General features: G+C 40.3%; 1 protein-coding gene across 4 annotated transcripts in view; it reads right to left on the bottom strand.

Annotated features, from left to right (window-relative positions):
• Positions 1-685: 685 nt before the first annotated feature.
• The window catches only part of ATG5 (autophagy related 5), a 51,440-nt gene continuing 34,671 nt past the window's right edge, over positions 686-17,454 (bottom strand). For 2 of the 4 annotated variants that reach the window (XM_084827212.1, XM_084827213.1), the window contains 2 exons: positions 12,721-12,838; positions 686-3,060 (listed from right to left, as the gene is read on the bottom strand). In XM_084827212.1, coding sequence (XP_084683338.1) covers positions 2,924-3,060; positions 12,721-12,838 — 255 coding nt within the window. In that variant the 3' untranslated portion in view covers positions 686-2,923. Of the gene's footprint in view, positions 3,061-12,720; positions 12,839-16,640; positions 16,666-17,454 lie in introns of all 4 variants that reach the window. The other 2 variants (XM_084827214.1, XM_084827215.1) reach the window with 2 other exon arrangements.

A 17,454-nucleotide genomic window follows, 5' to 3' on the forward strand; every position in this document is an offset into this window, starting at 1 on the left:
CACTCATTCTGCTCCTACATGGAGGATCAGATCCAAAGGGTGACACTTGAGGGGGGATATTGTTCAGCCATGTGGAGCCTCCAGTGTGGGGTTCTGCAGGGTTCAATCTTGTCTGCCGTGCTGTTTAACATGAAACCACTGAATAGGGTCACCTGGAGTTTTGGAGTGCATTGATCAGCATGCTAATGACACGCAGGTCTATGTCTCCTTTACACTGCAAGCAGATGTGATGGTGGACATGCGGATCCGGTCCCTGGACTCGAACTGGATGAACTGGATGATGGCCATATTCTTATCTGGGTGAAATCCCAATGGTGTCCATGTGCCAGCAAAATGGACACTATTGGAATAATGGATTCTCTCTATCTTGTGTGCTCCCAAAATCTGCTGCAGAGGGTTTGGGGACCCTCTAGAACAGATCTGGGAAGCAGGTGAGAGGAGACGTCCCAAGCAAGAATGGATGTTGCCCTCTGTGTTTAAAACACAAATGTAGTAAAAATGTGGTTTGTGAGAGGCAGGAAAACCTTAATTGTTTAATGCCAGGTAACCATTTCCTTCAATTATCTTAAGTGTTATTTGTTATAGATGTGTAAAGCAGTACAGCATGTGAATAGGACTCAGCTGCCTATATATCACTTCTCCACTTAATCAACATTATGAAATCATTTTTCAGTTCAACAGTGCTGCAACTTTGACAAAATACTACTTTAATTCTTTTTAAATATATGCAGTTAAATAATTAAAAAGGAAACAATTTGTACAGTAAATGAAAATTTTTGTTGTCTTTATTTTAAAGAAAGCTTTATACACTTAGTAATTGCTAAAGGCCTTGAAAAAAGAGTCACATTTAGAAGGACGGTACAGGGCAGAGCAGTTAGGCAAGAGTTTAGTATAACAATGATATTCCCAAACACTTCTTCTGATTGTTTCTTAGTTACTAAATGGGAGGGTGGGGAAGATTGCCACAGGTGACAATTCTCCTTTACACCAAGCCTTTATTCCTATCAATACAAGACTTTCAGGTTCTTCTTAAGAATGCTGGGGAAAGTATTAGCCAAAAGAGTGTGAAGGAATCTCCAATTCTTCCAATGATAATTCTGGATCAACACAGATAATTTTAAGGTATACTGTTAAATCCCTGGTTTACAAATTGTAGTCCCATAATTTCTGGAAAAGTCCCATAACTGTTCTGGAATACTGTGAAGTAGAATGCCTCCTTTGTAGCATTAAGACGTTTTTCTTCTTGTAGAACACTTGCCTTTTCTCCAAAATTTAAGGTCAATTCATTTAAACTTTATTTTCCTTCAGTTTTTGTTTTGGTTTTAATTTTAAAAAATTCCATTTTCCTTCCAGGACTTTTCTATCCCTCTCTCTCCCATTAGCGTTGGCCCCAACTGGGAATTCTCAGCTAAAGCACCCTCACTGGTCCTCTGCAGGTGGCAGGAGGAGAGGTACCCAAACTAGACATTTTCTTATGCTGCCTCCAACCTTATGAGAACAGCAATCCTGAACTTGACAGCCCAGCAAATACCAGATTATGTCACCTTCTGGTGCCAGCTCTGCATAAGCACCTCCTACTTTATGCGGAGTAAGTATGGTATGACAATATGAGTCTTTTCCCCTTTTTTATGACAGTTGCCCAGAACTACTTTACTGGAACTGTCCCCACACAGACAGAAGAGTACCTCTGGGAAGCAGGATGAACACTACAGCCAGTGGCTGGGGCTTTGGTTCAATTAAGAGATGATCAGTGCTATCTGCTCCAACGTGCTTGGGGTTGAGGAGAGCAAATCCAGGCCTTTTCCTTTAAAACGTCAAATCAGTGATGATAAACCATTTGGCAGGAATGAGCTCCATACATATAGAATACCGCTGCATACCTGATTCTTGAATTGGGGTTTATATATTTCTGGATGTTTAGAAGGAAAAAAATCTACAGTGTTCCAATAAAAGGTATCCTACACTATAAATATACAAGCTTAGACAGCTTTTATCCATCCTTCATCATACAAGCAGACTTCCACTCATGCAACAGGCCTTCCCCTTCCTCTCGGCCCCTGGTATCCCACATGCTTGCACTCTTCAATTCTCCTCCTGTGGATCTTTCAACCCTCCAGAGCATGGGGGCTGCAAGAGAGAAAGAGAATCTGTTCCGTCAGTAGTGTTTGTTCCACGGGTAGATGGACACCTTTGTATACATCCCTACTATCTTAGTACTTGTTTCAATATGGCATACATATCTGAATATATTCAGCAGTTATCAGCATATAAATTATGCAATAACCCTTAATATATTACATGAAAATAAATTATACTGAAGTCAGTAAGACTTTTTCAAGTAATACGTTTAGGAACAGAATTTAACTTGTGTAATACAAAACATGCTGTGATAGTTGTTTAAAAATCTAACTGCCTATATAAAATTTAAACGATAGCTTGCATATGAAATCTGGAAGGAAAGAGTTTAGCGTAGTTTCAATTTTTTTTTTATAAAGAGTTTCTCCAAGTTAATATTAATAGAACTGCTTGTCTAATTTTTTAGAATAAACCAGCATTTTCACTCTAAAGACAAGCTATTGCAACTTTAGAAAATATCCCCGTTTATTGATTAATAGGAAATACAAAGTGGCACATATTTCCACTTACTCCTCATGCTCTCAGCTTCATATTTTTAACTAGAAAACAGAAGACTTGCAGCAGCAGCCTTATACAGTTTCTCATGTCACATTTGAAGTTAATGGTGGCAGTGGAGAAAACACGTCTGATGCAAAATATGGCTAGCCCAGCTGCTCTTATCACATGAAGGATCTTTCTTCCTGTTTGGCTTGCAGCAGCAAAGATTTCTGGTCAAGTCCTCTTCACCAAGTGAGTTGATTTTGTTACTCCAATCAAAGGCTGATTCTCATACATATAGGCTGACACTTCAATCTGCAGGTTGGGGGATAACACTGATGTGAAGAAAATTATCAGGATAACTCATATGTTCACTTAGCCACTGTACTGGCGTCTCCAACATTGGTTCTATTCCATGAATCACCACTTGAGTCTTCTTTTCACCATCTAATTCCAAGACAGAGAGAGAAAGGCCACTAATCAAACATTCAGAGGCTAAAACATGCTTGAATTAAGAGGCACGTTTTCATTACAAGGGGAAATTCTGTAGAATCCTTGCTTTGTTGTGCTGATTATTATCTTACTACTGCATATTTTAACTGAATGAACAGCTGGAAAGACTGTCATGGAGAAAGTCAAAGCTAAAAACCTTTGAATTCAAGTGAACTTTTAAAAGTTACTGGAAAGTTTTGTTATATGAAACATAAAACAACTGATGCACTGTTGACTGTCATTTGTTGAAACAGATGTAATTTTAATAAGGCTGTAAATGATTTATATTTCTGTCTGCTATGAAGTTGTAATTAAAATATCTAATGGCCTTAAATAGGGCATTCGAAGATTCCTTAAATCAAAAGGTGTTTAACAGGATTTGAGTGGAACTGCCAAATAAGTGTGATTCGAACGCAAAACCAACAGTAACTCACAAGAAGAGGGGAGGGAAGAAGGAATCCTTAGGGGACACAATGGGTTGGATCCACCTTTAGTAATACTCTACAGCCATTGAAATCAATGGGACTTAAGTTAGTGATGACTGACTTAAGCCCTATTGATTTCAGTGGATATACTCTAAATATGACTAAGTCTGGATCCAATTCAGTACACTGATCACAGTGTCTGATCAGATATTCCTTACATCCTTTCATTTGGCAGGATATGTTATAAGGAGTAAATGTAATTTTCTTGATGTCCTACATGATTGAGAGCAGCATTATTTAAGAACTATGGATAAATTATGGCAACTGTTTAGACTAACTCTCCCACACAGACTGCTTATGTATCTCTTACCCCACAGACTGCTTATGTATCTCTTACCCACCTCCTTCAAAATGCTACCCAAAATACTAATTTTATTTGCACTTAATTCAAGTTATTTGTATCCTTTCCATAACTTTAACATGAACTACAACAGTAGTAGTGTTTTCTACCAACTACAACTGCCTTGGCACAGTATAGCAAAAGTACCTAGATGTAGCTAGGTAAAATATGGTCTATGTGCATAGTTCTGAGTCTTCTGATCTCTTGAAGAGAGAGGTATCAATTAGCATAGAAAGAATTCTGCTGGTATAACTGCATTTACATTAGGCATCTGAACTCATTATCTTTTTTATTATTTATACTATCACATGATACCAGAGTGAACAAAAAGATCAAACTCAGAACAGAGATCCTAAAGCAGAGACTGAGAAAAAAACATGGGATCCTTAGTTGTAGATGGCACCTGACCCTTCAAATGGTGAATGTTGAAGACTATGGTTTGGATCTTAGTATAATGTAAGGAAATTCATGGAAGGAGGGCAGGTAGGGCATTCCTAAACAATATAGGAAAGGGAAGAGGAAGTAGGAAGCTTTTCTTCTGTGTACTTCGGGTTAACATCTTAGAATCCAAGCCTATACCATTAATAACAAGACATTTGTGTGTTGTTTTTAGATCTTTTTGAAGAATCCAGACATAAGAGACTCACTGCCAACCCCAAAGTGTCAATATGACAAAAGACAAAACATGCTAACAAACAAAAAACCTTCAGACATTAAAAAAAATCCTTATACGTGCTTTCTAATTAAGGCAAGAGCATTTTAAAGATGTTTAGCAATTTTAAAACTTTTATTTAGGAAAATGGGGGGGGGGAGCAGGCAGTTTCAACAACAAGGATGTACTGAATTACATCTGGGATTGCAGTTTTGATACAGCCTGATATATAACTTTACAAAATGGCATGGTTGGCTGTTTGGAATGAAACTGTATGGAAACTGTATGGAAAAAGTTCCACATGGTAGAAATTTGTCACTAAACCTGCTCTGGGGTTTTTCAACAAGCAAAGCATTGTTACCTACAATGCTTTTGCAGATTCCAGCAAGAGAAATGTAGCATTACCAATATACATAGAATCATAATATTGAGCTATGGAATGTATTGCATAACTGCTATTTCATTAAGATTCAACCCTGAGATAACAGCTCTGCAAACAAAGAGGGGCATGCTTAACCATTTTCTCAGGAGTAACTCTGTAGTCTTGAGCCAGAAATTTTGGAAAGGGGGGTATTGACCTTTAAAGGCCTAAATGGTTTGGGCTGAGGATATCTGAAGAACAGGCGGCACCCATACAAACTTGCCCATACCTTTAGCTCAGCCTTAGGGGCCCTGATAACAGGCCCACCAGCAAGTCCCACTGATTGACAGCCACTTGAGAAAGGGCCTTTCTAGTGGTGGGTTCATATTTCTGGAACTCCCTCCCAAAGGATATATGTTTGTCCCCATGTTGGTTAGCTTTTAAATAGGCCTTGAAAACCTTTCAATCTGCTTTTAACTAATGCAGTGGGCTCAATTATTGTTTAAACTGCTGCTCTGTTTCATTTTTAATTTGTTTTATCTGAATTGCTGTACTGGTCTGTATACTGTTTTGAGTTTAGTGGCTGTAATAAGAATTTTGGTTGTAATTAAAAAAAATTATTCTATTTTCTTTTAAAAAATGTTTATGTGAACTACCTGGGTGGGTGGAGGGCAGTGGCTTTGTCCAGAAAGCTGGCATGTCCCATCTAGACACATTAGAGAGCTTGATCACTCTCATATTTTCTCCTCATTTGATGGACTTGCCAAGGATCTACTCAGCACTGGTTAGGCCTCATCTGGAGTACTGTGTCCAGTTCTAGGCACCACACTTTAAGAAGGATGCAGACAAACTGGAGAGGGTTCAGAGGAGGGCAACGAAGATGATCAGGGGACTGGAAACAAAGCCCTATGAAGGGAGACTGAAAGAACTGGGCATGTTTAGACTTGAGAAGACTGAGGGGAGACACGATAGTGCTCTTCAAGTACGTGAAAGGTTGTCACAGAGAGGAAGGCCAGGATCTCTTCTCGATCATCCCAGAGTGCAGGACACGGAATAATGGGCTCAAGTTACAAGAAGCCAGATTCCGGCTGAATGTCAGGGAAAACCTCCTGACTGTTGGAGCAATACGACAATGGAACCTATTACCTAGGAAGATAGTGGGCTCTCCCACACTGGAGGCATTCAAGATGAAGCTAGACAGCCACTTGTCAGGGATGCTTTGACTTGGATTCCTGCACAGAGCAGGGGGTTGGACTTGATAGTCTTGTAGGCCCCTTCCAACCCTACTATTATATGATTCTATGATAAAGGGGTGTCCATTCAATTGGTAATATCCTGCCAAAACAGTTCACCTTTTCCTCAGCACTAGTGTCACTAAATGACAATAGAACCTAAGCTCAACATCACTATATTCTGTACCATAAAAAAGGGACATACTTTCGTTAACTACACACTGCTATTTGTACCGTTATTTTCCAAGTGCTCTCACTATATAAGTCTAAGAACAATCCTGTAAGGCAAATCAATATTTTTTAATTGGCATATTACAGAAGGGTGGCTTGTTTCCCCCTTAGTCCTCCCTCCTGCTCCTGGCATATATCCCATGGGTCTTTGCGGCACAATCACCTGTCCACTATTTACTTTCTTCAGCAGTTCAGATCAATATCCCCTCTGTATGTGTTGAAATCCTACTTGTCAATTTCATCCTCTCACTCCATTACAGCTTGAACTGAAACTTGTCATTTCCCCCACCACCACTTCAAGTGCTTCCCTTGACCCTGAACTCCGAAAGCGGCAGTTGAATGGGATGGAATTATTGGGCTTGTGTGTGGATGAGCATATGTACTTACTGTGAAAATGGAATCGCTTTTTAATTTCATTTTTCTGCGTGCAAGTGCGCACTTGTGAACAACAGAAAAATAAAATTAAAAAGCAAACCTGTTTTCATAGTAAATACATACACCTCCCTACCCCAATAGTTCTGTCCCATTCAGCTGCTGCTTTTGGAGTTCAGGGTCAAGGGAAACATGAAAGTGGGGGAGGAAACTGAGAAGTGTCAATTTTATTCTCCAGTACATCTTGAATTGACAAGTTGAGTTTATTGGCTCCCCACCCCAATCACAACCCCTTTTTGGAGCAATTACTTCATTCGAAAGCGTCTTCTTTTTTTTCCTTTTTGGGTGCTTCTCAAGTGTGCAAATGGGTTTGTAATTTGTTATTTTTTTGTTATTCTTTCCCCCTGGTCCTTTGCAAGTGTGCAGATTCACCTGTTCACTATGTACAATGTGCAGTAATACAGTTGATTTGTCAATTTCCTTGTAAATTACCTACTCCACTTCAGGGCTTCCCTTGAGTGTGAATTCCAAAAGCTGTCAAGGGAAGCACCAAAACGGAGTAGGTAATTTATGAGGAAATTGACAAATCAACTGTACTACTGCGGACTCTACACACTGGAAAGGTGAATTAGTGCACTTGCGAAGGACCAGGGGAAAAAATTATGAACCCATTTTTTGGTACTTCTGAAGCACTGAAAAAAGGAAGAAGTTGTGAACAAGTTATGGACATTTCCAAATGCCATTTCAGTATCGGCGGAGGGGGAGACATCACTGACAAGAGATGAGAGAGGCTGGAGACAGCACTAGTGAGGAGTGGCTGGCTTTTCGCTGTTCTTGCCAGGTGGCCCTGTAGCCCATGCTGAGAAGCCACTGACAAGCCATGCTGCTGGGTTCGCATGTCATGCCAAGCCACCCTGAGAACAAGCCACCCTCAACAAGCCAACAAGAAGTCATTGGTTCTCAGGGCGACTTGTGCGTGGTTAACAAACCACACTGAATCGTATCTGCCAGGGTCAGACATCACAATAAGCCATGCTGACACAAACCCACTGTGGCTTATTGTGACATGCAAACCAGGTCAGACAGGGAGCTGTTGGTGTTAAGAGTTGTTATTTGAACTGGGAAGCTAAGCTTATGGTCTTAACCTTAATAAATACCCTACACTAGCTCTACATGATTCTAGAACCCAAGTAGTAACAACAAAACACAACAGTGCAAGTAAATGTGTATTTGTGCATTGAGATGAAAGATTTGTAGTTGCTGGGAAGTTTAAGAAACTGAAATGGTTACACCTTTACATTCCATACTTCCTCCATTTGGGCTATGTTACTTCACATTCCTACTTTTAATGCTTTCAACTGACAGTAAGATAAAGATGAGCAAACTTGTGAAAATATAGACAGCCCTGATCCAACAGTTTTTGCTTCTTTGTGGATCAATAGAAATCCAGCTAATTTAATCCAAGCTGTGAACCACAGGCTTGGAGGCTGTGCTACATACATCATGCTGAAGGATTTCTTCCTTAGCCACGGTGGTAATAGCCAGTGGGGTCAGGTCAAAGAGGGTTAAACTGAGTCAGGATATAGCCAGCCAAAACTAATACATCAAACACTGACTTTAAAAGGACAATTAATCTTCAGCAGAAAATGCTTCCTGGGGAATGAGATCTCAATCTTAAGAGCACGCTACATGATGTAGTAGTAAAAAAAGTACATATACAAGCTTAGACAGCTTTTATCCCATGATCACAAACAGAAGGGGAGTGCTGTTTATAAGAAAAATATAAACCCTAATACTTAAAACTTTTTCCAGGCTTGTACTGTGTGTGAGATAAATGAATAAAGTCACAGCACCTAAAACTTATTCCTGACCTATGCTGCAATTACATTTGTTGATGCTTAAGTATTTAATACATTTGGACACAGAAAAATTGAAAAATTGGGAGAACAAGGCAGAAGAGAATGTCTGATAGAAGTGACAATGTGAAATCAGCAGTTATACTGTCAATGAGTAAATTTCAAACTGAGGGCTTTTTCACATGAGTGTAGAAACCACAGGAAAAAACTTGCCTTTTGCAACTCCTAATCATTTTAGCCTGTGGCAAGGCTTCTTTTTGTATCTACCAGTCAGCAGTTCACAATTCTGCTTGTCACAACAAGTGTCCCATTGCCCTCTGACAAATGTGACAGAGTCAAGCCCCAGCCTTCTTACAAAACTTGGAGCTGGGAAGGTCAGATTCTCACTGGAATTGTATTGTGTTTTGGAGATGCTCCAAGCACTTCAGAAACACAGTACAACTAGTGAAGATCTCTGTTTTTCCCCCGTTGCCAAGGTTGGGAGGAGGTCTAGGGCTTCTTATTTTGGTGCTGGGCTCCCAAGATGCTCCAAGCACCTTGAAAAGCCCAGCGTAACTGAGGGGACAATTCCTCTTCCCCTCTCCAGGTCCAATCTGGAGAGGATGACTGGGGACACAGGGCAGATTACATGAATGATTCCTCACTCACCTTTCCAACTTCAAACTTGGAGATGGGCTAGGAGCAAATTATTGTGGTTGCCAGCTGAAATTTGTCAACCCCTGCTACCAGCACATCCGGGATTCATCACAATATGCTTCTGCCACACCACTGCTAAGTGTTGTTATTTGACTATCCAAAGTGACATGCCAAAAGCTTCATCTATATGAAGCTGCTGGGAGTAGTCATTAGGGGATCTGGAGCTAAATACCATCAGTATGCTGATGACATGCAGCTCTATCTCCCTGTGACATCTGAATCAGGAGAGGCTGTGCAAGTCCTGAATCAGTGCCTAGACTCAGTAATGGGCTGGATGAGGGCTAATAAACTGAAGCTGAATCCTGGCAAGACAGAAGCCCTGTGGATGAGTGGTTCTCAGGTCCAGGAGATAGGCTCATTGCCTGTTCTGGATGGGGTTGCACTCCCTCTGAAAGATCAGGTCCGTAATCTGGGGGTACTCCTAGATCCATCATTGTCGGTGGAGGCCCAAGTGGTTGCAGCAGCTCAGAGTACCTTTTACCAGCTTTGGCTGGTTCACCACCTACAGCCTCTCCTGGACAGGGATAGCTTGACCACAGTGGTACAGGCATTAGTAACCTCAAGACTGGATTACTGCAATGCACTCTATGTGGGGCTACCCTTAAGGCTGGTCCGGAAGCTGGAGCTAGTGCAGAATGCAGCAGCTCGGCTGTTATCGGGAGCTGCCCCTTTTCAGCATGTAACTGCTGAGGGAACTGCACTGGCTGCCTATTCACTACCAGGCCAGGTTTAAGGTATTAGTACTAGTGTAAAAAGATAAAAGGTAAAGGTGTCCCCAACCAGTCATGTCCGACTCTAGGGTGCAGTGCTTATCCCCGTTTCTAAGCCGAAGAGCCAGCGCTGTCCGAAGACGCTTCCGTGGTCATGTGGCCAGCATGACTGAACACCGAGGTGCACGGAACGCTGTTACCTTTCCCGCCGAGGTGGTACCTATTTATCTACTTGCAGTTTCTTGCTTTCAAACTGCTAGGTTGGCAGGAGCTGGGACTGAAGACGGGAGCTCACTCCGTCACGCGGCACTCGGGTCTCGAACTGCTGTCCTGCCGATCTTCCGGTCCGCAAACAACTTATGACCAGGATACCTGAGAGAGCGCCTCCTTTACCAACCTGCCCGGTCACTGAGGTCATCAGAGAGCATGTTCCTAGTGGTTCCACATGAACCCATGGCCTGGTTGGAGTCCACCAGGAAAAGAGCCTTCAGTGTGGTGGCCCCCTTCCTGTGGAATTCCCTGTGTTTAGAGGCCAGGCAGGCGCCAACATTGTGTTCTTTCCAGCACCTCCTGAAGACGTTGGTATTTCAAGAGGCCTTCCTTGCATGACCAGCCATGTTTTGTTAAATTCCACTTTGTTGGGGTGTCTTTTTAAAAAATGTTTTAGCTCTTTTAACCTGCTGTTTTATTCTTTTACCATGTTGTTCACCGCTCTGAAATCTTCTAATGTGGCACGGTATATAAATATTGTAAATAAATAAATAGAGCCAATCCAAGCAGAATCCTACCTATAACAGCTGATACAATGGGATAGAAAGTCAAGAGAGGCAGTGTTTTTCTGGTGGCTATTACATGCTGAAATGGCCAGGTGAAAAGGCCTAAAGCCTTTTCTATTATACCTAATTATATTAGGTATATTAAGTACCGAATTTCCAACTACAACTAAGTACCTATGAATCAACCACTGCAGCAGTCTGGCTAAGGCTCCTAGCCATGCTTGTGGAAAAGGCAATTTTCCCTGCTTTCCCATTCCCTTCAGCTCTGACGGTTGGGCTATCACATGGTAACTCAATCACACCAACAGTCCAATGATGACAGACCATGCTAAGCTGGAATGGAATGATAACTGCTGGAGAAACCCTGGAAAATGAGGGAAAGGGGAAGAAGGATATGGAGTATCATGGAAGATGGCATGGCTGGTGGAATCCTGAACAGAGGCACACCATAATGCAACATTCTCTTCCAGGGTTGACGTATATTTATTATTGAGCAAATTATTAATTTAGACTGTCAACCAAACATCACAGACATTTATATTTTATGTAACAATAAAAATGCTGTTCTGGCTACCAACTGTCAGTCCTTGCTTCTGCTATGTTATGGGAAGATCATTTTCAAGGAAGTGCTCTTGCTTATGGAGCCCCCGAAAAAACACGGAAAAATATGGGGGGCAAATGCCCCCCCACATTGGAAAAACTGAACAATTTTCTTTCAGAATGATTAATACATTAATAAAATGGTTAAGACAAGGTGTTTATATATTTCTACCCAGCATTTACTCACCAAAATGATTTCTAAAAATTATGTAATAGGAGGACTTTTATACGAAGACAAGAGATGTCAAATTTCTGGAAATGTTGAAGCTATGTAAATCTTTTTAATCCTCTCAGTAAAATTCTCAGCATAGTTATTTATTTTATTCCTTATTAAAATTACTGATCTAACACAGGGATAGGCAACCTGGTGCCTTCCAGATGTTTTCAACTACAACTCTGATAAGCCCCCACCACCATGGCCAATGGCCAGGGACTCTGGGAGCTGTAGTACAAAACATCTAGAAGGCACCAATTTGCCTGCCCCTGATCTAATGTATCTTTTACTGATAAACATTTAGAGATGCTCCAAGTCATGCTCAGTTTACCAACATGCAACTCAAATCACTATATTGCTTGCGAAGAAAATGTGCATTCTTGCCAGTCCAGTTATATATTGATCTTTACCATATCCCACTGTAGCGAATGTGCTATAAAAGAGCCGTTGCATTTATTTTATACCTGGTTTTAATCATGTATACCCTAGTTATTTCAAGCTGGGGAGATATAAGTAATTGTATAATCACTCCCATGTCACCAAGCATTTCTGCTTGTTTATTTGTAGGGGGAAGAAGTGTTGCCCGCAGTGACTTCTTAGATTAGGGGCGGGGAAACTGTGACCTTCCAGATGTTATTGGACTCCAACTCCCATCAGTCCCAGCCAGCATGGCCAATGGTCAGAGTTGTAGTCCATCAGGAAGGCAACAGGTTCCCCACAGTCTTTAGATGTTCAGATTTTATGCAAAATTACCCAACTCTAACTGTTAAGACCTCCCATGTATGGTAGTGTGCACTGTCCAACTGACCGAGACTCAAATTCAAGCACCGCTCTTCACTATCTATCATGTTTACTCTTATATATTACAAAATACATGGTTTCAACATCTACATCTTGAAGAATATTAATATTTATCATGATTATTCTATTATTATGTTGGTTAAGATAAAAATGACTACAAATGCCCCCACACCTCACATCCAATACCTAACTTGATAATGTTTCCTTTAAAATAGCAGATGATCAAAAATATATTCCCCAGACATTACAAGCAAGAAAGCACATGTTTTATCATGTCTTCATCTCATACCTTCAGGATTAATTGCAGCAGGGCAAACGTCTTTTAGGAGATCCCCCAGTGTATGTAGCTGTCCATCTGCAGCGACAGGACGAAACAACTTCTGTAAAAAAGGCCGCTCGGTTGTTACCTGGCGGTAATAGATAACATTAGTAAAAAGTAACTAGAATACTTGTTCTATTCTTGTCTCACAAGAGCATGATGGATAAAACAAACCTAAAGTTCTACAAACAAAGGTTGCAAGTTACAAGAGACTACAAAACTCAGCTTCTTTGGGTTCTTTAGGCTAGAAATGTTAAATTATTCCATTAAGTCTTTTATATCACTATTTTTGGCACAGGAGCTTAATGATAATAGAAGGAGTAGACATTTTAAAGCTATGTTGTTTTGAGCAGTAGGAAAGGAGGATAAAGCGTAGGGGGAAGGGAAAACATTAGCATTAAGGAATCATCCATGCTAATCTATTATTTTTTAAATTTTATATACTGCTCCTTCATTGCCAGAAACATAAAATATAATGTAAATATAAACATGAAAGGACATGAAAGCCATCAAACCAATAATTTTTTTTTTTAACTCTAAAATAAATTTAGACTGTGAATTTAAATCCATTTTAAAACTCTCCTCAATGTGCCTGGGCAAGCAGAAACATTTTAAATTGGTGCTGAAAAGAATAAAAACTTGGGGCCAATCTTAATTGCCTTGGGAGGGCATTCCAAAGTGAGGGAGAGAAGGACCTCTTCTGAAGATCTCAGTGCACAGACAGGATTGTTCAGGAGGAGACATTCCTTCAGTTATTTGGGTCCCAAGCCATTTAGGGCTTTAAAGGTAATCACCAGCAACTTGAATTGGGCATGGAAATGAACCAGCTTCCTGGAACTGGGAACCACTTACCCTACAGCTTCAGCTTCAGTTTATTGGCCCTCATCTATCCCATTACCAAATCCACACAACAGTTTAGTACATCCACAGTTCACCTGATTCAGATGACACTGATAAACAGAGCTGGATATCATCAGTGTATTGATGATGCCTCACTGCAAATCCCCAGAGGACTTCACCCAGTGGCTTCATATAGATGCTAAAAAGCATGGCTGACAAGATGGAATCTTGTGGGACCCCAGAACTGAAATGCCATGGGGTCAAGCAGAAGTCCTCCAATACTACCTTCTGAAAACAGCCTTGCAGATAATATCAGAACCACTGTATCTCTGTGGCCTCCATAGGGCCAATTCAACAAGATACCTTGCTCAATAGTATCAAAAGCCACTGAGAGATTGAGGAGAATCAACAGGATCACACTCCCCATTTCCAGACAGGTCATCCATCAGGCAACCAAAGCTGTTTCAGTGATAAACCTTGACCTAAATCAAGACTGAAATGGATCTAGATAACCTGTTTCATTGAATAGCATATGGAGTTCGACCCCCACCACCCTCTTGAGAGCGTTGCCCAAGGAGGAGATATTTGTGACCTGGTGATAGTTGTTACAATCTTTCAAGTCCAGCAAGGCTTTCTTAAAGAGTGATCTCACATCTGCCTGATTCAAGGTGGCTGGGACCACTCCAAAGTCACTACCTCCTAGGCCCACCTGGTGAGTCCCCTTTAACTTGATGTAAGGAACCAAGATGGGGAAGGACTGAGAGACAATACAATTGCTTGGAACCTTTTCAAGTACCATATCCTTATTCTCAGACTGTAGTAACTGAAGCAGACCCAATAGTACAATGTGAACCTTCTGTGGAACTGTATGAATGATGGTACCTAGGTCAGAGCTAACACAAGTAACCTTACCCTCAAAGTGTCTAGCAAACTTGCCATACCAGACTTTCAAGGGTTTCAGCATATCCCTTTCAGGCTCTAGAGGTACCAGTCCTTTCACCACATGAGAAAGCTCTGCTGGACAGCTACTTGAGGATGCAATGGAGGTGGAGAAATAGAACAGGTATACCACCCCACAGTTGTCATGGCTGCCATGAAGTCCTAAGCAGGCCCCATTAAAGTGGTCCCGGCATGAATCCCTCAAGACAAGCTTCTGAGGTTTTTCCAGCCAGCTCAGACAAGGAACTCATGGGCAGAAGGGATGGCTGGTACACCAGCAGAATCCTCGACCTGTCTCTGGTCCAACACCAGGTACAAACACTCAAGCCCAACATATGAGTGGACTAGTTTCCTTGTCTGTAAAGAGTATAAGTAGTGTATATAAGATTGTACTGATACAAATTCCTTGTGTGAAGTGAGAGAGCTTTGCTTATTTTGAAGCCTGATAACAAAACAGCCTTCACCTACTTTGAAAGCTTATGTCAGAAAACTAAAGTTCAAACTTTGGAGAGATGTAGCAACTAAACACAGTAAAGGTATCTCAAAGTAACATGTATATTTACAGAATAGGTTTCCCTTAGGTATCTTGACTAAATATTACTGAGTCTTTGTATGTAAGGACGTTGGCTTATACACATTGCTTAAAATCCAGTTAGCCAAACTGTTTATACAGGATGTAATCATAATTTTAAAAACATAACCCACAAATTACAATCCTTAAGAATGAAAGCCAACAGACTTACTAGTCTTTACATCTACATAAAAGAATGGGTTTTCTGTATTTAAACCACTGCAAATTACCTTACATGTTGAACCCACACTACATCTTATGATTTCCACATGTCAATATTTTAGCACTCTGTAAGCTGTAGCTCCTCTTCCATTACTTCCTCATGTATATCAGCATACTAAAAATCAGTCTATAAGATTTGATCAATTTGCTCCTGAATAAAAGTCTCACAACAACTTTTCCATACTGCCTTAAAATTGGTTTAAATTTGACCCCAAACCTTCAGAATTAGCAACTACTGATTTTTCTTAGTGCAAGCCCACCAAATACTCTAAGACTAATGAAACACTCATTTAAAGTTTATTCTTTATTTAACTACAATCATCCAAATATATACATAATTTTAAAAACATCCTAGAAAAATATTTATTTATTTCCAAGAAGTTTTTAAATTAAGGTATAGTTTTAGATTTATTTCATTTTTGTTACCTTAATGAAATAAAGTGAATCACAGAATCATAGAATAGTAGGGTTGGAAGGGGCCTATAAGACTAATCTCTGTTCTTTGAGTGAAACATGATACCTGTTTCATGTTAAGTAAATTCTTCCAGTCACTACCTGCTTGACATGCCTGAGTTCCTGGCAGGTATCAAAAATGGGGGTCAACCAAGCCTTGAAAAGTGTCTGCCTCTCTCACATGAATACGCACACACACGCACATACGCCCTGCCATTGGATATCGGCCCACTATCACAGTGATAAGGATAGGCCTGATATACCCAGCTCCACCCATCACACTGTAGAGATGGCAGCATAGCTGCAGGAGTGGCAAGAAGTCATAGAGCCCAGCCTACATCTTCCTATCCCAACCAAGCCACCACTACCACTATCACTATGGTGATGCTTGTATTATGGTGGCAGGTAAAGACTACAAAGGCAATGGAAGATGAAATGGAGCCATGAAATCCCACCTCAAGTGTAAGTTGATGCATGCTCATTCCTCCCACTGTACAAACTGTCAAAACTGATGGGTATAAGGCAAGTATAATTTTAAAGTATTACTCCAACATTTTCCCATCAATGACTGCGAGTGGACTGACCATTCAGCTTAGATTTTATGAGCAATGTTGTCATTAAGTTTCTGCAAGACTGAACAGCTGAATGTAACAGACCAAGTTATAAAAAACAGAATTTAGCGAAGACTCAATTCCAAAATCTTTACTGCTGCAATACAACACACAATCTGAAATACAACACACAATCACTTCAAGTGCCACATAAGCCTATTTCTACAAACCACTCAAGACAATAAGATGTAGCACTTGATGCAACCCCCCTCCCCCAACAAAAATAATAATCTAGGTAGAGAGGATTTACTTACACATGAAGTCATGCCAAGTCAAGTTCTGAAAACAAATATATATATATTGGAACCACACTGATAAGAAACTCCCATCCTCTAATCCCTTTTCTACTGTAGTCAGTCCAAGTGTTCACTGTCCAGCTGAGGTAAATAGAAGATCCATGGGGGTAGCAGATAGCTATCCTCCCTGAATTTATCTAATCCTGCTTTAAAACCATCTAAGTTACTGGCATCACCACATCTTGTAACAGTAAATTCAGTTTAACTATGTGCATGCACATCTTTAGAGCATGCAATACAGGTATTTTCAATTGTATCTGAATCACAACATTGCTAAGAATGGGAAATTATCAGACTTCATGTAATCTATAAAAACTAAACTGTATACAAGCATTTCAATGTTAAATATATAATACACAGTCATTCTTTAAAGTTAGCTCAATTGAACTTTGAAGCACTGTTCGTTGAAAGCTAATAATTATACAGTCCTTAAGGAATCTGAAACAAATACACATGTAGTATACCCATAGCGGAAATCTTTAGTTGTCATGGTCTGTTATTTAGTAAAATGTTATCATTATGTCTATAACAGTATCAAAGTAATGTCAGTGATACTTAACCTAAATAATATGAATGTCTCAGAGACTGTGGTTGAATTAAGGGCAGCCATTAGAATTACACACACATCTGGAATGAAGTTAGACTTATTTATTTTTATATAGTAAGGTTTATTACAATTTTGTCTAGACAATAACGCTGAAAAGGTTTTGGTCACAAATAGTTTAAGGACAATTTTCCTAATCATGTGTGGGCAACAACCCATGCCTTCCTC

The sequence above is a fragment of the Heloderma suspectum genome, chromosome 1 (genome assembly GCF_057233095.1).
Source record: "Heloderma suspectum isolate Gila_16-S chromosome 1, 16-S_ref, whole genome shotgun sequence".
NCBI lineage: Eukaryota > Metazoa > Chordata > Lepidosauria > Squamata > Helodermatidae > Heloderma > Heloderma suspectum.